The following is a 25,346-nucleotide window of genomic DNA, read 5'->3' as shown; positions in this document are numbered from 1 at the left end:
GGAAACCTGTTTGGAGAGGAAGTGTGAGCACTAGTTGATCTGCCTGATGACCTGAGTAGAGGAGCAGTTGCTGAATTTCAGACCTGTGATTAGCAGGTCTAGCAGAGTAGCAGTCATTGGCTTCAGTGTCTAATTGGTACAGACATGTTTAGAAGGACCCCTTCCCCCCCAACCCCACCCCCCCACCCCCCCCCATGATTTGGGAAAAACCTGAAAGTTGCTATTCTTGGTAGTGCTGTAATGTTCCTTTGATGTTTAAGATATTCAAGCAGGTATGTTTTGGTTTTTTTCTTTTAAGTGGGGCTGTTCTAGAACATTGTGATAAATGCTCTTCCAGAAGTGAGTCTTATGAACCGGAATATACATCTTCAGGTAATGTTTAAAGTTGGTGTTTTCTTGCATTGTATGTATAATTTTCTTATAAGCTGTAGTTGATGATACAGCAATTTCTGTTATATTCTGCTTGTCCAGAGTAAGAAATGCAGATTGTATTGGCTGTGGTTACATTTCTGCCAGCGGTACAGTATGCCAGCTTTATGTAGTGTAGCTTTGGAAGGACAAGCACTACGTGGTTTGGTGTGAGGCTTAGCAGGCTTACCTTTCCAAAATACTTTGAATGAGTTTTTTAGACTCACGGGTTTGGTGTGTTGCCATGTGATTGTAGTATATACGATCACGTCAGGCTGCCCTGGACCAAATTGTACAGCCTTATGGAATCATGGCCTGTTTGCCTTGAAATATTTTGGTTTTCTTTTAAGTTTCCCTACACAAGTAGCACATGTTGTAGTGAATATGAGCCCTGGGGACAGAAAGTCTTTTTGTTAGTATTAGAGCCAGTTGTGAATGTTACTAGTTCATGCAGCGCTTCAGAAACCTAGATTTGTGTGTGTTCCAGTAAGAAGTTTGTTACAAAGTTAGGCTTGAGTGGTATAAAGCTAAACGTCCTTACACTTTGATCCATAAAATTATAAGTGTAGTTATATTTACTAATGTTTGTTTTTCAGAGGGATGAATCTGAGGAATATTTACTTGAATATATATAGTTTTCATGGCATTTTCAAGCTTATACTGTTTAAACCCTTATTACATATACTGTTTATTTACATTGGGTTTCATATATGTTTAAAGAAAATAGTGTTAGTGGGAACAGCAACTGGGACTTCTGCTTGTATTACCTTTGGTTGCTTCTAGTGGGTGTAGTCAGGAATTGAGTAAGTTAGGAATAGTAAATGCCTATAGTGGTGGTTTTTTTTAATGTATTTTCAGATAATTCTGAAGACTTGAATTGTCAAATAAGACATCTGTTGTCAGATGAGATAGCAAGGCATAAAATAGGTAAGATTATTTTAAAATATCTTTATGTAAGTGCATAAATACAAATACATGTCCAACTTGAAGGAGACAGGAAAACACCTGGAAATGTGTTCATGTGTTAATCGGTGTTTACAGCTAAGGCTTGTTAGTTCAGGATCTATAACCCTGCTCTGATTTTTAAGTTACTTTTAAAAATGGAATATTACTATGTTCAACAACTACCTTTTTGCCTGTCATGTTTACATTTTTCATGTAATATTGAGTCAAGATAAACTCTTACGGTTTAGTGAAAACGGTAGAGCTCGAATTAGTTTTACACAGTGTATCTGAGGGTGCAAATAACTTGCCTTCTGTGGCGATGTAAGTCCGGATAGGATGGAACAATGGGCACGCAGTCAATTGTGGTCCATACTAGTCTGTTTTTCATTCCCTTAAGTATTATTTTATGCACAATGCTATAGTTGTTTGCCTTCAAAAACTACTTCAGCAGGTTTTTTTTATTTACCATTTTCTTTAGCATTCAAGTATTCTTGACTAATTTGCTCTCCAAGGGGCTTTTATTCTTACAAACACTAAAATACTGAATCACTGTATTCATATATGGCAGCTTAGACAAATTTAATGTTGAGACTATGTAATAAGGAAGTCTGAAGGGAAGTATCTGAGAGGATCTTGGAAATGTGTGGGGTTTCTGTTGGCAAAAGTGCTGCTCTTCTGGATCTTGGAGATGGGACTTAGAATTTGGAAGAGGAGGGGCTGCTTATGCAGTCTCTTGTTATTTTCCTCTTGCGATAACCAAGGCAGTTCCTTCTTACTGGTGCTGATGAAATCCCTCAGTCAGGTAGGGTTCCTAGTCTTTGTCAAGAGCTTTGTCTTCACAGTTGTAGCGTGTTTGCCGCACCTTGTGCTTGGGCTCCTAATGTTCATATCTCAGTGATTCACTGAGATACACAGAATGAAATCTGGTGCAAAGCCAGCATGGTGACCGTTTGAAGAAAAAGGAGAGTGAAATGCTGATGTATGCAGAAGACTGCTTTTGGCAATACATGATTCCCTTTCCCTGTCACGACAGCAATGTGATATAAATATCAGCTGGGAAGTGCTGACCCCCTGGTAACAAAACAACAGGAAAGGATATAGAATGTTTCCCATTTCTGAATTTTTCTTTCAAACTTAATGTGAATTATTTCGTCTTTTAAATTAGTAATGCCTTCCAACACACCTCATGTTCGTCGGACAAAAAGGATACGACTAAGACCTCTGGAATATTGGCGAGGCGAGCGTGTAAACTATGCAATGAGGCCTTCAGGTATTAGTTCCAAAATACCTATTTGCTTTCTCCTGATAGGGCAGTAAAGAGAAATCTGTGGGTTGATATTGTGCCGTGAAAGCTTTGAGACACTTAGTATTTGGTATTTTTTTAAAAAAAGTAGAATATTTATGGTCTCCATCTGTTTAGTCATCTTTCCATGTAGTCTTTTTCTCTCCTGATACTCCTGTGTCAGCTAGAAGTAGTATCAGCAGAGCATGTTGACTACCCTTGCCGTAACTGTTTAGGGAAGAACAAAACAGTTTCTCTGTACTAGTAGGTTTATTACATCAAAGACTCTGTATGATAGCAGAAAAAAGGACAATCTACTAAATCGTTCACTGGAGCATTTATCTTTGTGTGGGGATTGTTCTCCAAAGCAGATATTGTAATATTTTATCCAGTCTCATTGCTAAGTTCCCTGTGTGATAGCATATATCTTGTTCTCAGGGATTTCTTCTGAAAATTCATCCTAATTTGGTGCTTTTCTAATTAATTAGTCTGCTTGAAAATAGTATTTCTTTGTGTCCCTAAAACTGATATTTTGTCTTAAAAATTTACTCTTGCGCCATGGCTTTCTGAAATGTTCTTTCCCTGAAATATGATCAAATTCTGTTTAAAAGTAGAATTGTATTGCAATCCAAAATAATTGATGTTGAAAAGCTTTATGGTTTGTTCTGGCTTTCTAAAACTATCTGAAATGTTCAGCATCAAGCAGATATATTCTCAACTGAAATGCTTGTTGGTTGTTCAAGTCTACATTCTTGTAGAATCATTATGAATTAGTGAACTTTGTTTAACTTCCTTTTGTTTCAGGAAGCCTTGTGATTAGTGGAATAGTGCGTCCAGAAACAGAACCTCACAGGAAGATTAAACAGAAGGACAACGGTCACAAGCAGAAAAGACATAAAAGAAGTATGAACACAGACTTTTTTTTTTCTTTCGATACTTAAAAAAAAATAGCTCAAGATTTTTCTCCAGTAAAAGCTTGATTCTCTTTCTGTGCGAAAGTAATTTTATAATTAAATATGTTAATGTGATCTGATGTGGAAAAACTTGTTCTTATTTTATCTATAGCAATGCTGTATAATCTTGTAAAAACTTTAACTTCTCGGCATTAGAAAGGAAGAGATACAGGACATATCCAGAAGTATTGTGGTGCCTTTAAAGCAGGGGTTGGAGAAAATAAGCTGTGCTTCTGCCCTTGTTCAACTCATTGATTAATGATGCTAATGTTTTAAGTTTCATAATGCACAGCTAAGGTGTAAAAACTTCTGGTCATTTTACTGATACCTGTAATATCACATCTGATAAGGCAGCATGCAGTGTCAATAGTTTTAAGCTATTGTAGGTTAAATACAAAATCATAGCTAGGCAGGTGAAGAGAGAGCTTTAAGAGTGCATGAAACAGAAGTGGGCAATAAATCTTTGTTTAAACGAACAGTAACAACAAGCTTTGCTAGAGCCTCTATGGCCAGTGGATAATAAATATGTAGGCAGTGCTCAGAAAAGGGAGATAGAGTCAAAGTCCAAAAGCTAAATTATTTTTGCTGTGCTGTCTGTGGAAGATGTTTTGATGCTAAAGAACCTTTCTTCACGGGGACTGTCTAGAGCTGTTGGTTAAAACTGAAACATTTCCGTGTGAAATTATAGAACAAATAAATGCTAACGCACATGGAAAATGCCATATGGCACCGACACAGTTCTGAAACAAATCAGGGCTGAAGGTAATCATTAGAGAAATAAGGAAGTAAACAGTCAATGTTGGTACAAATTTGTGTTTTTTGAGTGTGTTGCATGTAAATTTTATTCCTTACCTCAGAAAGAAAGTTGTAGGACTAGGGAAGGTTCAGAGAAAGCTTGTCGAAATCATGGGAGGTCTTCTGTACAAGAAGCAGCTACATGATGAAGGCTCCTCAGCTTTGAAGAGAGTACTGCGGAGGCGTGAGAGAGACCTGTAAAATCATAAGTGGCGTGGAGAAGGGGAATAGAAATAAGCTGTCGTTTGTTTTGTTGGTTTGTTTGTTTTCAAACATTAGAACTACAAGGCATGGAAGGAAGATGATGAGAGCTGGGTTTTTCAAAGAAAATAAGGTGGCTCATGCCACTACTCCCTCCCTGCCCAGAATTCTGTGGATCAAAATATTTATGTAGATGCAGGGCAAGAACTAGGTAAATTCACAGAACACTTAATTCTGATAGCTCTAAGTAAAGTGTCTGAGCTCCTTGTTGGAGGTGGAAAGTATTCCATGGAAGTGCCGTTACTCTGTTACAGCTTTTTGGGGGATGGAAGGGGTGCCTGCTTTTGGCAGTTGATGGGATACAGGATCCTGATCTAGATCAACCTTTGATCTAAGTGCAGTTTATGGTTTAATATAAATCATTTGCAGTCCATGTAAACTTGAACTGGTAGTAGCTTTCATACTGTATCTTACAAGAATTATTGATTGCTTTAGGTGCATTTGAACTGTCTTCCAGAAGTGATGGATTTTCTCTTTAAAAGACACTCATCTTCAGAGATAGGCTTTTGCTGCATCCTTGAGTCTGAAGTGATACACAGAGGGACCATCAGCTGAACAGAATTTCTAGAACAAATTCCTAAATTGTATTGATACAATAAAAAATCTGTGTTTATAGCTATAGACTTGCACCTGTTGCTGCTTCTTTTTATAGAGATACGGTTAGATTGTAACAAAGCTATTTCAAACACAGTAGCATTCTTCCTACCCCTGGCTGTCTTGGTGTAAGAGTATACAAGCAGCCATGAGTGCCTGTAAAGTACTATAGCTTGCCTTTAACGTCCTTGTTCTGACTGCATTTAAACAAAATTTTTGTGCACTGTGGAGCTGAAGTGGTCTGCTTAAGAGAGTTCTGCAAGAGAGCTTTGGAATATTTATGCTGTTGTGAACATTCTTCAGCATCTCTCTTCTATCTGAAAAGCGTAAGGTTGTCATCAACTCTTAGGCTATTTCCTTCTCTGGAAAAATCCTTTTTATTATCGAAATAGTGCTCTGATTTACAACTTACAGTGAGATTCTTGTAATGGTATTTCTTGAGGAAAGGAAATGTGCTTATTCTTTTTAATACTGTATCTCTTAAGTCTCCTGATGCCCATCAGCAGTAGGTAAAAGGAAAAAACTTGTTCTTCATACTTCATCGCATATTTTATATCCTCTCAGCATCTGTTGCTAGAAAAGCACTTCTCTTAAAATACAGATACTTTTGAGTAAATACTGTTATTAATATCATAGGACGAATAGTTGGCATTCCCCTGGAAAATTCTTTAGGATTTAGAGACTCTTTATCTATTACATGCAGAAATAATTCCAATGTAAATTATATTTTCAAAGAATTGTTATGGGTGGCTTCCTTTTGTTTGAAGAAAGTGTATACAGTCTGTTTAGTCACTTAATAAAACAAGTTTAGGTACTTACATGAGAACGATAAGATTGTGGAAAAGTTGTGGTTAAATAATTATTTAAAATGTAGAATGATTATTTTTCTGGTTTTGTTTTTTTTTGTATCCTCAGGAAGTGAGGCACCTGCAAATCTGAAGCACACCCTAGCTGATACTTCTAAGCCAACCGTTGTACTGGACCCAGTAACAAATAAGGAAGTACTTCTAGGTGAGTTGAGGGAATGTGACCAGAGGCACCTCTGAATTATGTAGTAAGTGTTTAGACTTAACAAGAAAAAAAATACGTTCATGCCACATTAGGCATAAAAAGGTGAGCTTTTGAAATATTCACTGCTCTTCTGGAGAAAATTCTGAGGAAGACACAAAAAGTGTCCTGATTTTTCAGCTAAATACTGAGTCTAGCTCCTGGGGGTGTTGCACTGAAACAATATGTAAAGCATATGATTTAGTAAGTAGTTACTGAGCAAGTAACAATACTAATTATGCATTAGCATTAATGTTAATCTCCTGGACTTTTTTTGTAGAATGTGTTAACACTGAAAACAGTCACTCATGCTTCTACAAAGATGAATCGGTAGAAATATATAAAAACTTGAATACATCTGCTTTTGCCACTGGTAGATTGATTTTGAAACCATTTAAAGAAAAGGGACACCAGTTTGTCCATGTGGATACAATAGTAAGTATGCTTTTTTCTTATTTTTATAAAATGGACTAGTAAACAGAAAATCTTAGAGTGGTTAGAAGTAGCATACAAAGTTAACAGGTTTTTCAGGGTTTTAATGAAGCATTTCAGTTGTGGAATCTGTTATAACCAAAGAAACTTGCTAGAGGTACTTTGCACATTGTTCTGCTTTGCTTCACATTAAATCTATATGTCCACGTATGCTTACTGTCTGGATATTGCAGGCAAGATAAAAGTATCAAATAAATGAAATTCGCCCCTGTCCCCCTTTTGTGTATCTTATTTTTCAGCAGGGTGGGGAAAAAGGGACTGCAGCCCTGCTAGCTTATTTGGAGTTTGATGTTTGTTACATGTCTGCAAAACAAATTGTGTGTTGTCTGGGATAACTTTCTGAAACGTGGCTAATCTTAGAACCCTTTGGCTTTCATTAAGGCTTTCCATGTTATCCATGGCAAAATTATTGTTACCTTACATAAGACATCATATTATCTGACTACAGGGGACTACTTCTATGTTCCAGCAGGTAAGTACATGCATGTATTTAAAACCAACTTGTTGGAGACGGATGGGACTTAATCAGCATGCTAGGAAGCAAAACTGAACTGATGGGAAAAGATAAGTTTGAGTGGGAAAGTAGAGGGTAATGAAGAAAGGAATGTGACCCAATACTGGGTGTAGGTTGGTGACCGAACCTTTGAGTGCAATGATACAAACATTGCTTATTTATGTGCGTTGGCCTCAAAGTTTTGATGACACTACCAAGTTCCAAGAGTGAGTTTCCTTGGTATTCTGTCTCTGTCCCTACTATGATGTTGGGGAAACTCAACAGACAGCTTAATACAATGATAGTTAATGTAATTGTTTTGGTCACTATCTGCTGGCTGGTTTTTCTGCATGAAATTATGAAAATCCATTTGGATCAGTTCACCATAGTTTATGCTTTCTGCTTGATGTATAGAAGGTGCAGAATGTCTTTTGGAATGGTTTGTAACTTTCATGTGAGTTGTTGAGAATTTAGACAGCTCTGATTTTGCCCTTCTGAAAGTGGAATGAATTCCATTTGGGAAGCTGCCCCTGGGTGGGTAAGACACTGGTCAGGAGAGTTTGTAGGAGTTGTAAAGCAGACTGTTGATGAAGCTGTAGAGAGCTTTTGTGCAGCTTTCATGTGAAGAGTCTATGTTAGAAAATGACAAGCTACCGCTTGTTTTTCCATTAACTGTTCACCATGACATCCTGACTGAACAATCATTGTTCAATTAATGCTTGATGCTCTGAAGCTTTTTTTGTGTGTTTGTTTTAATCTTAAAAGTTTAGGACTCTGCAGAGGCAATCGTGTAGTTTGCTTTTTGGGAAAGCAGGTTATTTAAACTGCTGAAAGTTCTGTATGGCCATAAGGTTCTATACTTCATTTCCATACTTCCCTGCTTCTTGATAGCTTGTATCTCAGTATGCCTGGATGGGCAATGCAATGGTTGTGGCCAGTGATGTCTTTGTAATTCATCAAGTGTAGCTGAATGTGAATGTTAGGATGCTGCTTGTTCCTGACATTCAGTGGCTTTTAGATGTTTCTGAATTTGTAGTCATGTTAGTATGCAAATCCCAAGTGAAGATATGCAGGTAAGTTTCCTTGTGCAGTTTTTATTGGGATATTCTATAGGAAATTCAAGTAAATTTGGTCAAGTTTTCTTGTGGGTTTTGAGAGCTGAGAGCTCAAGCCCATTACATTCTTTTCAGTAAAAGTCTTCTTGGCAAAGATGTACTTTTAATTTACCCTGTGGTAAGAATAATTACACTAGCTGCACTCTTTGTTATGTCTTTGAAATGCAATGACATGCCTGTGGAAATGGCATTCTAGATTAGGGGTTAATATTCCTTCTGTTAAAGTAAATGAAATAAAAATACACTTGACTGAAGACAGGACTGCAAAAATTGCTAGTGGCTTCTAAAGAAAGCTTTCATTTTTTGTTTGTAGGAAATGGTTATAACATACGTAATCTTCTGAATGAAGAAAGTGTTCTTCTCTTCACACAACTCAAACACAGGTGAAGAACTTTCTGTAGAAATGTTTGCTGAAACACTTTTCAAGTTTTTGTATGTTTTGAAGTTCTTTTTATATACAAAAATTGTTTGAGTATGCCCAGCTTAACGTTACAAATTAATGTGGAGCAGCTGCAATCAACATAAGAATTAAGAACCAAAAGAACCTCAGTGGTTTGCTATCAAAATGAAATGATATACTGAAGGGCCTTAACTCTGCATCAGTTAGTGTTCTTTTGTCATCCAAAGGTAGGTGTGTAAAATTTGTGGGTAAAGCACATTGTTGTTCCACATTGTATTTCTATGCCTAATCTCCCTTAAAGATGTTAGCACTTGAAAAAAATTGACATCTTCAGCTAACATCTGATAGTCTTAACATCTGACTGGTATAAATTGCTTAGAATAATCTCTATTTAAATGTAGGACCATGCTGTTTGCATTCCAGTAATTGTTGTCTGGGAGATGGGCTGCTGGAATGCTTGCCTGCTGGGGTCCAGCCTTCTTCTAATGTGTTGATGACAGGCCTTTCTTCCTTGTCTAGCAGATGTATGATTAGTGTCGCAAATTGGAATTGTAAAATGGGAGCTCTTAAGAAGGAGCTTATTGACTATAGCTTTTGTGTGGAAGCTACAGCTTGATTAGTTCTGAACGTTGTGGATAGCTTTATTTTGTGGAACAGCGATAGGTCATTGCCAAATATTACTTCACTATCTCCTTTTGTTTTACTTGCTGTGTTCCTGAATAATAACAAAGACCTTTGGGGAAACTGTAATTATACTGTATACTCCAGAAGCCAAGTCTAGACAGCAGATGGTATACGTAGCATTTGTCTCCCAAACTCTTCAAAGTTCCTTCTGGCTGAAGATAAGGATTAAACTACAGCTATTCTGGTAGGGTGCTTTCTCTTTGTGGTCACTGCTATTCTAGAAGAGGAGATAAGGAAAATTGAATTTGAATCATAAACTTTAAGGACTTGAGGATTGAGTATTGACCTTGTAAACAGTCTTGGCCATGATCTTTATGGTAAATCTAGCGTATACGTTAGAATAGGAAAGATGAATTTGCTTCAGTGTTTCCCTTAAGCTTTCAGCTGCCTGTGGAAGGGTTTGGACACCAAGATTACCATGCCTCTGTGAAAGACCCTTTAGACTGGGGAATTGGAGATAATATATTTTTTATTATTCTCTTCCAAGCAGTAGTTCCTATTATTAGTGCGTATATAGACTGACATCGGAAGTACTTACTGGAAGTTATGTGGCAACTTTGCATTCATGCCTAGGCCATGCTTATTTCTGAGAAGGTGAAACAGAGGAACATGCCTATTGCCACTTAGTTCTTCCTCTGTCTTGATACAAAATATTTGTGAATGTTCTGCATAAAGGACTTTTTTTCCTTGTTATCCCAGGCTCAACTCTAGTAAGCAGTTTAAGAGTTAAAAAAGTCTTTAAGTTATGACCAGTAATAATTTGATGTTGGCAGCTTTTCCAGATTTTGGGCTTGGGATGATCTCTTCAAGGTCAGCAAGATTCAAATATTGTCCCTGCTGTGTTGGAGCCATACCACCGACCCCATGGGCATGCATGCTGTCCCTGCTGCTTGAGGGGATTCCACCCACTAAAACGTTTAGTTTGTAAGTCTTTCAACTCCTTAGGCCTGCAGAGGGCTGGAAATTTGCCACTTGGAAAACAGTAAAGGGCTAGCATTAGACCGAAGATCCTCTGCTCTTCACCCAAGTGTGTCGCCCGGTGGTCAGGGCGTGGATGTGGTGGTCTCTGAGTTTAACAGCTCATAGGTTCCAGCTGAAAGTCAGAACAAGACCACCTTTCAGTTGTTAAAGGCCTGGGAGTTCAGAAGAAAGATACCCTGCAAATTTTCTTCTGCATTACGTGTCTGCAGATTGGGTAGCAAAGGGATAAGGGGTTGTTGAACTTGTATGGACTACGGAGCTCATGGCTGTTAAGGAAAGTGTGAATATAGGTTGTGATGGAGCTTGCTGCTTTCCAGCCATGTGATCCAGTTTGGTGACTCACATGAGTGATACATTGCCCTTGTTGTGTCAGGCCACTGATCTCTCTTCCACCTCTGCTCTATACTGCAACTTGACAGCAAGGTTTTGAGAGGATTTTCTTTTGGGTCATGAGTAAATGATGAGAAATACGTCCTTCAGGATGTTTTCTCAAGCAGAAGTAACGTGTGCAGACCTTTTCCTGACACAGGCTGGAAAGTGGCAGATGTTCAAGTGTAGGTTTGAGGTCAGCATGCCGTGAATGCATATTTGTGTTTTCCTAATTCTGTGGCAGGGAGCGTCAACAGAATAGGGTGAGTTTGGTAAAGTTTGTAAATTTTTTTTAGGCTGGATGGTTTTGTTACTTCTTGGCTAATCAGTTTCTTGGGAGAAATGTCCTGTGTAGTTTGCAGAGAACATTTTGTATTTGGACTATTGTCTCAAAATGTTTTATTTTTTGGGGTATTTTTTTTTAGTAGCAAAATCAATTGTGCCAAGCATGGTGATGTACCTAGGATGTTGCTTTAGTTAAGCAGCAGTTCCACTATTAGTCACTAGACGGGGCTTCAGGCACGTATCTTTGTCCTTGGCTGGCATCTAGGTTCAGTGGTGGTTGATTTTTGAAAGGGAGGAACAAAAGTATGTGTTACAGATGGAGATAACATCAGTTGAATTCTGTTGCAAGGAGATTTAAATCAGTTGCCATTAACATTATGACTTGGCACTGAACCTTGCTGAGTTCATTCTGTTAGCAAGTACATTGTACTAGCTGCACCTACTTGCTCGAAGTTGTTTTAAAACTTCAGTCCACAGCAGGAGTTGAGTTGAGCTAGGTTGGTCACTGTTTGCCTGGACTGCATTTTAAATTGTTTTTCTTCAGCTCGACACTTATAAAAAAAACTTGCTTCCATGTCATTAGCCTGAATATAGTGGAAGGAGGTGCAGGAGAATATTCTGAGTTCCATGACTGCTGTGGGTGCAGAGTTTTGCAGTGTGGCAAACGAGAATTGGTCATTAGTCAGAAGAAGCATCTGGTATTTCAGCTCTACCTGGTCTTGCTTTGGCTTCCACTTCCTACATTTTTGTGTACATCAGGCTACTAGTAGTCTTGGGTAACCTTTGGTGGTCTTAATTTTTTCTGTTACCAAATGAGATATTGCAAAGAAAGACAAAGCCGCCTCTGAAAGACGAGAAGATAACATTCTTCTCCCTGCATTAATATGATTCTTTTTTTTATCAACATATTTTCTGCTCTGTTGAGTAATCTAACTTCCACTGACTACTGTGGTGATTTCAAATAGATAAGTGGCAAAGTTATTTAGACTTGGAAGAATGTTACAGTAATAGTCTGCACAGAGCATGTTGTGGACTGTAGCTTAAACGTATGTTCCTAGAGTTTCTATAATGTTATTTGCCTGTTGTAGCTTTTAAAACACCTTTTAAATTATTTCATAGACTATGATGACTTATACATTCAGCTGAGATGATACAGCTTTTTACTTTTTAGAGTACAGAGCATTATCACCTCTTAATAGTAATAGAGATCTGAGCCAGTTTTGTGCTAAGCTAGGCCAAAGCTGGCTGGCCGGTATTACCTGCTGTGGTGTGAAGCTGGGATTGTTGTCCTGAAAGAGATACAGCCTTTGCTGTTGCCTGTGCGGTACACACGCTGTTCCTGGAGGATACCACTGGTTTAGTGTATGAACTCATGGTTCCTGTCAACAGTAACTGAGAGAGCTGGAAACAAAATGAAGAGTTACATATTTCATCAGCTTCATGTTAGTAGGTACATGTGTTCTATGGTAGGTATTGCGGTAACAACTAGAGGCTTCTTTTAAGGATATTAACTGACTGCTATTTGTTAGGTTCTTTTAAAATCTTTTTGTAGTTTCATTTGGTTAGAAAGCTGTTTGAAGCTTTTTTGCAGTTTAAAATGGCAGAAGAAGGGTTGCAAAGCTGTCAGGTATGTGTGCATATCCATATTTATACAACTTTGTAAACATAAAATAGGCAAGTATGAGCATTACAGAAAAATACACAGTGCCAATAAAACAAACTGTTGAGGCACATACACAGTTTCTTCTATTTTTCAAGTACACAGCAAAATTGGTTATCTGCAGATGGTTTTAAATTAACATTTGGGGAATACAATAAACCTAGAGAGCAGTTTCCTGATTTCATAACAGCTGAAAAGGCATTTCAGTATGAAAGAATATTTCTTATATTTCTACTGATGTATAGACTCTGTTGCATGATGTCATTTGTAATATAGGATTTACTTCACGTGGTGATTGATTGCAGATAATACATCTAACTGAAGAGTATGGAATATGCCTCATTAGGGGTATTGACAGCTGTTGTAACTGAGTGTCTTAGTCTTTCCAAGCTGCTGCGTTTCCTCCTCAGAATATTCCGTCACTTCATGAATGTTCACAAATGTAGTCAGAAGAGGTCTTGAAGCCAAACGTTTCTCAGGTTGCATGGAAAAGCTTCATTTAGATTTTGACAGCCAAATATCTATAGGGAATGAATACATTAAAAGGAGTGCATGCAGAGCTGCTCTGAGTTCTTCAGCCCACCCACAAAGCTCTTGTTCTGGTTTGCTTCATTTGAACTCCTGTGCCCAAGTAAAAGCACACAATAAAGGTTTTAAAACCACATTTACTTTGCACTTCTGCAGTCTTTTCTTGTTTGGAGCACAAGACAGGCAATAATTGAAACAAGGAGCTGAAAGAAACAAGTGTTTACTTTCTCACTCTCGCTGTTCAGTTGAGATGCAAATCTGGAAGTGTTCACAGAAAAACATATTCATATCCTGAGTAAGATTTTTAACTTTGCCGCTCGATGGGTAAGGACTTTTAGATTTGAAAGTGAAGAATTGCAGTACTCCTGACAACTGTTTAGGAAATTTATTAGATGGGTACAATAGCTGTTAATACACATTATTTAGCTTATTACGTTCTTTCATGGTCATGGTGTTTGAAGTTGCCTTTTCCTGTGTTTTCAGTAACAGTAGCTGAAATAAGAATTAAGATGGCAGACGCATGATAACACTGTGTGTGTTCTGGAATCAATGTGCTATAAAGAGGGAGAGGAAAGGAGTGACATGAGATTTGTAGATGTAATGAAGAGCTATAGTGGTGTCCAAAGGTGTTGCAGACTGGCTTGTCTAGGTTGTGCAAAGGGTTTTCAATGAAATTCAGTAGCGCTTGGAAGAGCAGAACATGAGTCTTGACTGGTAAAGGAAAACTTACTGGTGTCAGTGCCGTGAGAACACAGCTGTCTGTGCTGGTAACCTGCACTTGTGGTTTGAGATTCTAGTAGTGCTATGATCACTTGTGTTTAAGAGCATTAAGTCATCTTATCTAAAACTGCAGAATTCTGTTAATGAACACGATGTATAATCCACTGAAGAAGAGGCCTGAACTTACTGAATTTTATCCTTTCTTTTTGTTATCGTCACTTTTGTGTTGTCATACAGAGGGGGCAATTACAAGAAATGGAAGTTAATTACAAAGAAGTTTTTTTCAAGTACAATCTGAATGTGGAAATTTTACTGCTGACAAAGAGGGGGCTCCCCCAGGATGCAGTAGCCTGTACGCTGAAGAAACTAAGCACTTGTCCTATGTTTCAGTTAGTGCCAAGTCAGCTCTGAGGCTAATTAATCAAAACAAATTTACAGTTAAGCCCAGGAAGGAAGACTCATTAAGTAGCCAGTTAAGAAAAAGTGCTGAAGGAGGGAGCAACCTTAAGGGGAAAGTATGAAACTCCCAGTATTGGCCCATGAAGGACAATTAAGTGATAATTGCAGAGGCCTTTTTGCATCCAGCGAATGCCCTCTCACTTTTATTATGGCTAATTTTCTTCATATTAGTAGAAGCAGACATTTACTTGTTGAGCAACTAAGCTTTACTGTGCACTCTTAAGATAATTCATAGGTAAAGCACAGAGGTCGCTGCAGGAATAAATTACAACACAGCTGCCAGACTTGGACAGTATTTTAGCTAGTGAAAAGGCTCCACTGTATTTTAAAGACAAAGTAACTCTAAATGTTTGCTTTATTTGCTGCTTCGTTTTGCGGCATACCAAGTCCATCTTAGCATCCTGTTTAACCTTTCAAACAAATTACATTGTGTGAATTATCTTATCAGAATTTAGAATAGCTTCATTTTGTCAGTTGCTGACCCCACTTAAGTTCACAGAAATCATTACCTTTGTCATGAATTGGCCTTCGTTGCTTACATCCTGCATCCATGCTGCATTAAATACTTGTGTTTCCTGATGGAAAAAAAAATGAGGGGGGAAACTATACATAGAAACATTTAGATTGGGAAAGACCTTTGAGATCAAGTCCAACCGTTAACTCAGGACTGTCAAGTCCAACACTAAACCATATCACTAAACACACATCACTGTGTTTTTTAAACACTTCCAGGAATGGTGAGTCCACCGTCTCCCTGGGCAGCCTGTTCCAATGCTTGGCAACCCTTTCTGTGAAGAGATTTTTCCTAAGGTCCAATCTAAACCTCCTCTGGTATAACCTGAGGCAGTTTCCTCTGTCCTATTGCTTTTTACCTAGGATAAGAGACCGAACCCCCACCTGCCTACAGCCTCCTTTCAGGGAGTTGTAGAGAGATAAGATCCCCCTTTCATTTTCCTCTTCTCCAGGCTAAACGACTCCATTCCCTCAGCTGCTCCTCACAGGGCTTGTTCTCTAGATCCTTCACCAGCCTCATTGCCCTTCTCTGGACATGCTCCAGCACCTCAGTGTCCCTCTTGCAGTGAGGGGCCTGAAACTGAACACAGGATTTGAGCGGCAGGTTACTAACTGTTTCCTCCTGGGCTGTGGGGATTTCATTCTGCTCCTCGTCTCTGCCTTCCAGCTCAGGGGGCTGAGTACCCAGAGGGTACTTGCTGGTCTTGCTGTTAAAGACTGAGGCAAAGAAAGCATTAAGTACCTCAGCCTTTTCCTGGTGGTAATGTTCCCCCCCCACCCCCAGCATCCAGGAAAGGATGCATGTTATCCTTGGCCCTCCTTTTGTTTCTAATGTATTTGTAAAAACATTTTTCGTTACCTTTTATGGCAGCAACCAGCCCAGGTTCTAGCTGGCCTTTCACCTCTGATCTTTGCCCTGCATAAGCTTGTGACATCCTTACAGTCCTCCGGAGCTGCCTGCCCCTTCTGCCAAAGGTGCCAGACTCTCCTTCTTCCCCTGAGTTCCAGCCAGAGCTCTCTGTTCAGCCAGGCCAGTCTTCCCCGCCGGCTCATCCTTCTGCACATGGGGACGACCTGCTGCTGTGCCTGTAAGACTTCCTTGGAGAACGTGCAGCCTTCCTGGTGCCCTCGGCCCTTCAGGGCTGCCTCCCAAGGGACGGTCAACCAGGCTCCTAAACAGGCCAGAGTTGCCCCCCGGAAGCCCAAGGTGGTGGTTCTGCTGAGCCCCCTCCTTACTTCTCTGAGAGTCAAAAACTCTCTCATCTCATGATCACTGTGCCCAAGGCATCCTCTGACCGCCACATCACCCACCCACCAGTCCTTCCCTCCCTGTTTGTAGACAGCATCTCCTGAGGGGCATCTCCCCTGGGAGGCTCCCTGACCAGCTGTGTTGGGAAGTGTCTTCAACACACTCCAGGAACCTCCTGGGCTGATCCCTGTCCGCTGTGTTGTGTGTCCAGCAGGCATCCATAGGCTGTGGTTCCCCACGAGAACAAGGGCTGGCAATCATGAGACTTCTCCCCACTGCTTGTGGAATGTTTCACCTGCCTCCTCATCCTGGCTGGGTGGTCTGTAACACACTCCCACCAGGATATCTGCCTTATTGGCCCTCCCCTGGATTCTTAGCATTATCCTGGTTTCAGCTGAGATAGAGTTAATTTTCTTCTTGGTGGCTAGTGCAGTGCTGGATTTGGATTTTAGTAGGAACAGTGTTGATAGCACACTGGAGATGTTGGTTGTTGCTGGGTAATGTTTGCACTGGGTCGGGGACATTTTGGTTTCTCGGGCCTTGCCAGTGGGCGGGCTGGAGGGGCACAGGGAATTGGGAGGGGACTCAGCCAGGACAGCTGACCCAAACTGGCCAAAGGGGTGTTCCATACCATGGGATGTCATGCTCGCTAAAGAATGCTTGGGAGCAGGGTGGATCACTGCTCAGGGACTGGCCGGGCATCAGTCAGTTGGTGGTGAGCAGTTGTGTTGTCTGTCACTTCGTCTTCTTTTCTCCCTTCCCCTTGGATTTCATTTTTCTCCCCTTCTCCTTCCTTTTTGTTATAACTGTTATTATTATTGTTGTTCTTTTAATTTTATCTCAATTATTAAACTACTCTAATCTCAACCCTTGAGTTCCATGTTCCTTTCAGATTCTCTTCCCCACCCCGCTGGGTGAGGGGGGAGCGAGTGAGTGGCTGCGTGGGACTTAATTACCAGCTGGGATTAAATCATGACACCCATAAACACTCAACCCTACTCTCGCCATCATCCAGCTCTAGGCAGTTGAAACTTCCTCACATACAGAGCTAGCCCAGTGCCTCTCCTTCCTTGCCTGTTCCTTCTGAAGGGTTTGTAGCCACCCATTGCAGCACTCCAGTCACATGAGTTATCCCGCTGTGTTTCTGTGATGGTAGCTATGTCACATAGTCTTCCTGCTGCACGATGGCTTCCAGTTCCTCCTGTTTGCTCCATGCTTCGGGCATTGGCACAGGTGCATTTCAGTTGAGCTATTCATCTTGCTTCCAACCCTGTCATGCTGCCCCAGGCTCATCTCTAGTGAGCTTGGGTTTATTCCCTTCCCCTTTTGAATCTAGTTTAAAGCTCTCTCAAGGAACCCTGCTAAATCCTGGCCCAAGATCCTTTTCCCTGTGAGACAGGTGAACCCATCTGTTGCCAGCAGGCCTCGTGCTGTGTCAACTGAACTATGATTAAAAAACCAAAATTCAGCTGTTGACACCAGGCCCAGAGCCAGGTATTGATCTGCATCATCTTCTGATTACATGCCCCATCATTCCCCGCAACTGGCACTGCAGAAGCAAACACTGCCTGTGCTCCTGATCCCTCAGCCAGTCGCCCCAAGGCCCTGAGGTCTCTCCTGGTCGCCCTCAGACTTCTTGTCGTTTGGATGTCAGCACTGGCCGCTTGGGAGAGCAGCAATGGGCAGCAATCACAGGCCGCACCAGACAAGGGATGTTTCTAGTAACATCCCTGACCCGGGCCCCAGGGAGGCAGCCGGCTTCCCTATGGGCTGGGTCCAGTCAGCATATTGCGCCCTCCATTCCTCTCAGTGTGGAGTCACTTGTGACAACCACCTTTCATTTGTTCCCAGCAGAGCTGGTCTGGATGTGTGGGGTTGACCGACCCTCCCTAGGCAACTCCTCCAACCTGGATGGGCCTTCATCCACATCACCATTTTCTGGGCCTTCAGGTTCCAGAGCCCCGTACCTCTTGCACTGCGTAGGGCCCCTGGGAAGGGGCAGCAGGCCTGCCTGGGCTGGGGAAGTGACTCAGGAGGGGAGGTGGTTCGCCTGCTGCCCTGAGCAGGGGCCTGTTCCCATTCCTCCCATTCCTCCCAGTCGCTTAGGGCCCCTCCATCTGCCTGGGGGTGAGCAGGCAGGGGAGCCTCCTGTTCTCATGATGTGTCTGTGCCGTGCATTTGTCTCAGCGATGGCAGAGCGCGGCCCCACCAGTCTGTCTCCCTCTCACACTCCCTGACACTCCTTAACCTTTCTGCTGGCCCTTCCAGCTCTGCCCCCGGGCTGAGCAGATCGCCCACCAGGCCGCACCTCACCGCCATGTTTTCTCTGCCGCCCTGCGGTAGCAGTGACACTGGGCACTCCCTGCAGCCCGAACAGCTGCATGTTTCCGTGGGAGCTCTGTCTGGGTACCATTGTGCCTTCTGGTGCCGGTTTTTGGCCTGGGGAAACCATGGCCAGGTTCCTTCTGGGGGGACAATGACCACTGCTGGAGCCGGCCTCTTCGGGCTGGCAGGGGGACGGAGCCCGGCCTGCGCGTGTGGCCGTGCTGGGCTCCTGGTCACTTGCGCTGCTGGGGGCTGCGGTTGTACCTGTGGGGGTTTGGCCCTGCACACGCCGAGCCAGCGCTGCTGCTCTCAGGGTCTTGGTGGTCCCCGCTCTGGGGGAGCTGGGGCACCCCCTCTCTCCCCCTCTGCCCTCGCTTCTCAGTTTTACCACTTCACAGCCAATCCCTTCTGCCAGTCCATTGGCACAATCCTCTGCCTCGGAGCACCTCTGCCAGAGTAGCACGCATCGGAGCCTTTGCTGAAATAGTAATAGTGGTTTTACTAAAAATAATTTAGCTCCTCTTCTGAAGGACTTTTTAAGGTTGTAAAGCTTATCTTTGGTGAGATGCTGAGGGTTGCAGCTGAATTGCATGTCCCAGTCCTCCTGTGCCCCTCCTTGCTCATTTCCATGGGACTGTGACGCTGTGCAAAACCTGTCTTAATTAATTGGACATGTGCGTGGGCTAAGAATTTGTTTCAATGTCTGCCTTTTTTTTTTTTGTGTGTGTGTGCACTTATCTCTATTTTGAATTATTCAGAATTGACAATTCAGAAACAACAAAGGCGTCTCCTTGTATTAATAGAAGTTTTGGTAATAATTTCCTTGTGTTCATGAAATTCCATGTGCACATGCTGCCAGTGTGATGCACTGCGTCCTGCAAGCTGGCAGTTGTGTCCTTGAAGTATCTGTCAAAGGTGTGCTTTGTCCATCCGTGTCCATTCATCTGTGTCTGTGCCCCCTCCCCCTCCTCTTTTTTTTTTTCTCTCCTTCCCTCCCCTTGGAGCGGGCTGCAGGATGAGGAGTTCACCTGCCACTATTCCGGCTCAGCTGCTGTATCGTGTTTCAATCTGCTGCTTCATTTTTTGTCTTGCTGCCTAAAGTAATTGCTTACCTTTTTTGGATGCGTTTCCCTTACCAAAGGTTTCTTTTTTTTCTGTCTTTCTGCCACTTACAAGCATTCTATCATTTTTCTAACTCGGATCCAGGTATTTGAATCAGAGGTCTTCTTATGCCTGAAGGTTCCTTTGCTACTTCTCCTTCAAGCTTTGTACAGGGCCTGACAAAGCTGATTTTCTCATTCAGAGAAATGATGCAAAGCTTCCTTTGGTCTCCATTCTTTGAAGGACTTCTGTGTAGTTTTAATCCCAAGAAAGTTGGCTTAGGGTGTCACTGGCAAGACATTTATCGTCGTCACTTGCCATTTTCTGGACTGCAGAAGCAGAACTGAGACCACTTCAGGCCTGCATGGCTGCCCATGAGCCTCATCCATCTGTTAAGTCTGGCTCTGCAGTGGCAAAAAAGTCCATCTCGGCACCATTTTTCTGGTCAGACTTATCCCAGAGCATCGTAGCATTGTGCTTTTTGCTTCTCTTGTAGGACTGATTCAGCATGCTGGTGCCTTCCTTTGCCTTGGCACAATCTCGCCATGGCTCTGCCATCACTTAGGCACCATGCCATACCCTGATTTTGTGTTGGCAGGCTAGTCCAGGCATTCACCTGCTCTTACATCTTCATTCCTCTTGCCAGTGGGAATGCTGTTTGGCACCAGCTGGTTTTGGCACAGAGGTCTAGCACGGCAGTGTGTGCCCATTGCTGCAAATATGGATGTGGACACATTATGCCCTCTCACATCTGTTGCTGCCTGACTTTTCTGGTAAATGCCAGGAGAAAGTAATCTTCCTGGTTTTTGACGTTTGGTGGTGTCTGAGGAGGAGCCTGGACTGAATAAGCTAGAAGAGCTGGGTGGCCCTTCAGGATCACCTTCATATGTTTCTCTTAGAGGCAGAGCTGAGACCTGACCAAGCTCATTAGACATATCCTTCCATGTGGAAGAGCTCTGTCCACACAGTTCAGAACTTGCCATCTCGGTTCTATCCTACTTATTGCCCGTGGGTGGGAGTGTGTATTTGCAAAGTACGTTAGTGTTTTGTGTACACGCTTGGCATCCTCATTCTTATCGCTGTGGTAGCTGTGGAGAGGTCAAGAGTTACAGAAGACATCAGGACACAGAAGCTCATAGGTGGGGAAAGAACTTATCTGAATCCAGGGCAACTGGCTTGAGGTGGTCTTGCTTGAGCAGGAAGGTTGGACTTCCCGAGTCCCTTCCAACCTCAACCATTCTGTGAAATTGGAGATTCCCATGCTATGGAAGCTGCTGTTCTGTAAGTTTAGTTCACGTGTGTTGGGTGTGTTGGGAGGACCCTTAGGTCATACGCCTCAAGTGGAGGGCCTTTTCCATGTCACATGACAGGCCATGATACACCAAGCTGAAGAGTTTGGGGTGTGCCAGAGGGCTCGGCCGCTGGTGAACAGCCACTATTTTCCCTTTCTCTGTAGTAAAAGACAAAATGTGTGTACGGTTGTGTTACAACTGTCAGCTTTAACTTTCCCCTTCTGGTCTTTGCTCTGAGGTGTCCCTCTAAGGAAGACACGTACCTGGGTTTGATGAGAAGTTCACTGGTCAGTTTTGGGGAAATAGCTAACAATTTTCTGCAGTTATACCCTGAAACATTTAAGTATAGGATGCTTTGATAGTGGGCTCTTATTTTAATTTGCCAGCCTTAACAGCAGTCATCTTTCTGTATGCAGGCTTTAAACCAGCTTGAAAATTTGGAATTTTGCGTAGTCCAGGCAATTAAGTGGCTGCTTTTTGCATGTAACTCTACATCTGGAGTAATAGTCCTCAGCTGTCAATCGATGTGGGGAGTTGCATCAGACATCATTCTCTCAGTTGGCAACAGTTTTAATTCTTGGACATTTCCCTACTGTCAACACCTTTGTGTGGCCTTTGGGGCTGTAAATCGTAGACTGTGGGCCATTTGTCTAAAAGTGAGCTTAAGTGAAATAAAATACACACAAGACTTTTATAAAAACAGCATAAAACTTACATGCGTATTAACTACTAAGGCCTCTCGGTCCGGCACAAAATACATTTCATGTTAAGAGATAACATGAGAAAATAAATGCAGAACAAGTGGATGTCACAAGCAGGTGTGGCTTTGACAACTCCAGACTGCACAGAGGAACACATTTGTTAGAGACCACTATTAGTTAAATTAAATTAGGCTAATGTGCTCTTTTGAGCATAATTGAAATTATAGTAATATTTTTATTGATTTGCCACTGGAATAGGTGAATGCTTTAATGTCCTTTCTGCTGTGAGTACAATTTGCAGTTGTTCCACTTTACTGTCTGGTAACTCCCTAATATTATGGCTCAGTCAGATAGACCTTTTTTTAAACTCTGTTAATTTGAACTGATTTCTGTTCTTTTTACAATTTAGACTGAAAGAAGGAACTGTGATGTTGGAGACCTCTTCTGCATAACTTTGCCTGCAAATTGAAGATCATGTAATGCAAAGGAATTCTAGAGAACACTGTAACTACAATCCAGCTGGAAATACAACCCAGTTTTAGGGGTACATTCGTTCATTGATCTTGAAAGATCTTTCTTAAGTGTAAATGGTAAATACATGGTTTGTTACAAATTATTTTTTCTTTTGTATCAATAAATATTAAATAATGAAAATCGGTTTTGATGTCTTTGATTTCTAAGTCATTTAAGATTTATTTTTCTAGTAGTACATTTGGTTTTGTAAATGCAGGTAATTGCATGAGTTTGACTTGTAAATATTTATAAATAATGTGAGTTACCTTGAGTGGCTTCAAGGATGTCGCCAACGGTGAAATCTTTCAGCTGTTCCATTGGAGTTATTAAAACTCTTAAGAGGAGTTTGAAGGTAAAATATTTTCATGGAATCGTTTATGTTGGGAAAGACCTTTAGGACCATTGAGTCCAACCATTAACCCAGGACTGCCAAGTCCGCCACTAGACAGTCACCAAGTGCTGCATTTACACATCTTTTAAACACCTCCAGGGATGGTGACTCAACCACTTCCCTGGGCAGCCTGTTCCAGTGCTTGGCAACCCTTTCAGGGAATTTCCTAAGATCCAATGTAGACCTCCCCTGGTGCAACTTGAGGCCATTTCCTCTTGTTCTATCACTTGTTACTTGGGAGAAGAGACCAACCCCCACCTCGCTACAGCCTCCTTTCAGGGAGTTGAAGATAGCAATAAGGTCCCCCCTGAGCCTCCTTTTCTCCAGACTAAACAACCCCAGTTCCCTCAGCCACCCTTCATAGGACTTGTGCTCCAGACCCCTCACCAGCCTCGTTGCCCTTCTCTGGACACGCTGCAGCACCTCAGTGTCCCTCTTGCAGTGAGTGGCCTGAAACTGGACACAGGATTTGAGGTGCGGCCTCACCAGTGCCGGGTACATGCTGGCCACCCTGTTTTGGATACAAGCCAGGATGCTGTTGGCCTTCTTGGCCACCTGGGCACACTGCTGGCTCATGTTCAGCCGGCTGTCAGCCAGCACCCCCAGGTCCTTTTCCCCCGGGCAGCTTTCCAGCCGCTCTGCCCCAAGCCTGTAGCGCTGTGTGGGGTTGGTGTGACCCAAGTGCAGGACCTGGCACTCAGCCATGTTGAATCTCGGGTGCCGATAGGGTTCACCTTTGAAAAAACAATGTTCTTAGTTGAAGTGGCTTTTGTTCCGATTTAAATCTCTGCTGTTCTTGCTGTACTTACACAGAAACTCAGGGTTGAAATGTTGCATATAATTCTTTCAGTTTTCAGATAAATCCTGAGCAGAGCTACGTTCAGCTGCAGTGTCGGGATCGTTCAGTGAACATCAGGTTTGGTATGTGATGACTTACACTGTCCTCCACGTTCTCTATGTTATTTTCAAAGTGTTTCCGTTCAGCTGGAGGTGGTGCTTGCTCAGAGTTACCTATTACAGCAGGTCTTGCATAGTCATCAGAGTGAAATAAAATGAAAGCACCTCCCATCCCTTTGGGAAAGTGTGGTCCATTAGTTTTTCATTTGCCAGGGGCATCAGTTTTTAATATTTTTCCCTTTCCCTTTATCTCCTGGGAATATCAGTCTGCATAGATCTATTATTAATTCCACACCAATGAACTCATTTTCTCAAAGGCAGTAAAAGTAGGTCTCCCTAGGAGTGTTTTAAAATCCAAATTGGACTCAAGTATGCTATGCATAGTGTTGAGTTTGTTGTTGGGTTTCCCTTTGGTGGTGGTGGGTTGGTTGGTTGGTTGGGTTTTTTTTAAATATCTTTGCCTCGTTTGAACTTACTGTTTTTGTTATAAACTAAATGGTGTAGAGTTCGCCAGCACTTAAAACTTGGGAGTCTGGATCAGTATTGAAACAGTTCTGGAACCAAAACAATTTTTGGAGGTGAGAATGTGAGGAAAAAATATTTTCCCGAACAACAATGTACTATGCTATGACTGAGAGTGTATCAAGTTATTTAAATATTGCGGAGAAGGGAGCAAGACAGGTTTTCCACTCCTGGTAGGTTCTGTAAGCTCCATTTACAACGTTCATTCCCATCAACCTTGGCCAAGCAGCACTTTTAGCGTTTTGCTGGTGAGAGCCTTGCTGAAGTGCAGGCTTTCGACCTGCTAGCTCGTGGTTCTTGAAGCCCTGTCTCAATTCCAGTAGAGTATTTACCATCAACTAAAGCAGAGGAGACTGGCTCCACCACTCAGCGTTTGCTGCCTCTTCTACGTGCCTGGGTAAGCGCCCGTGTCCACACTGCTTGTGCCCCTGGGCTGTGCAAAAGGGGAAGGGGAGAGGGGCGCTGCCTTCTTGCAGAGGGCCCAGAACTGATGTGACTTGAGCGCTCTTCTGTTCTGGTCAGCTGCTGCGTAGGTTGCTTTGTAGGATCCCTTGAGCAAGATGTGGATCTGGGGACTCTTTCCTCATCCTGACTGTTCAGGTGGGGTCGTGTTCTCTTGTGGTCATGGGCTGACATGAGGAACCGTTACCGCTTTTCTTCCCTGCAGTGTTTCTGAGCAGCTTTCATCCAGAACAGTCCATCACAGTTTTTTTGTTAAGTGGAACAAATCAATGCATTGGACAGAAACAGCCGTAACCGCATATATTGTGAACTATATTTTGATAAACAAGAAGATTGGTTTTACATCTTTTTCTTTTACCTGCCTTGACCTGGAAGAATCAGAACATGTGCTATTCCTATGCCAATTAGATTCAATCTTAACTTCACAGAAGGAGGGCAGTTCCAGTAAGATCTGTACAGTGACCAAATATTATCTTTCAAGAAGCAAGGAGCTTCTTTGTCTTGTATCTTTGTACTGTGTTTTTTTGGTTTGGGTTCGTTGGTTTGGGGTTTTTTTGGCACTCTGCACCCCTTCTCTGCTCAGGAGGTACCTGCTTGCTGTTGGTGTGCATAGTTCTGCTGGGGGCAGTGTTTGCTTTTTAGCTGGCTGGTTTTGAGAGCTGTGCTCTGTTCAACTGACGACATGCTCTTTTATTTTATCCATTATCTCCGCACTGAGCCTCCTGCCCTCCCTTGACTTAACTTTTCAGAGCTTTGTTCCTGTCATCCTGCTTAGTGCTTTCTTTTGATTATGTTTTGTATTTTTAATTACTTGAGGAGAGTTGTGGTCTTGTTTATAACCATGGAAACTGGAGCCATGGGTTTTGAATCACTAAATCTATACCTAAGCAGAACTGCTATCACAATCAC

General features: G+C 42.1%; 1 protein-coding gene across 2 annotated transcripts in view; it reads left to right on the top strand.

Annotated features, from left to right (window-relative positions):
* CENPC (centromere protein C) overlaps positions 1-22,308 on the top strand; it is a 33,159-nt gene extending 10,851 nt beyond the window's left edge. Inside the window, exons 11-19 of one of the 2 annotated variants that reach the window (XM_055795435.1) lie at positions 299-372; positions 1,267-1,335; positions 2,519-2,623; positions 3,440-3,538; positions 6,154-6,249; positions 6,566-6,720; positions 7,159-7,249; positions 8,699-8,768; positions 22,062-22,308. In XM_055795435.1, coding sequence (XP_055651410.1) covers positions 299-372; positions 1,267-1,335; positions 2,519-2,623; positions 3,440-3,538; positions 6,154-6,249; positions 6,566-6,720; positions 7,159-7,249; positions 8,699-8,768; positions 22,062-22,104 — 802 coding nt within the window. In that variant the 3' untranslated portion in view covers positions 22,105-22,308. The remainder of the gene's footprint in view (positions 1-298; positions 373-1,266; positions 1,336-2,518; positions 2,624-3,439; positions 3,539-6,153; positions 6,250-6,565; positions 6,721-7,158; positions 7,250-8,698; positions 8,769-22,061) is intronic. The other variant, XM_055795436.1, reaches the window with a different exon arrangement.
* The last annotated feature ends 3,038 nt before the right edge of the window (positions 22,309-25,346 follow it).

Source organism: Falco peregrinus, chromosome 2 (assembly GCF_023634155.1).
Source record: "Falco peregrinus isolate bFalPer1 chromosome 2, bFalPer1.pri, whole genome shotgun sequence".
Lineage (NCBI taxonomy): Eukaryota > Metazoa > Chordata > Aves > Falconiformes > Falconidae > Falco > Falco peregrinus.
Note: the sequence above shows the minus strand (reverse complement) of the source record. Positions and strands in the feature narration are given on the sequence as shown.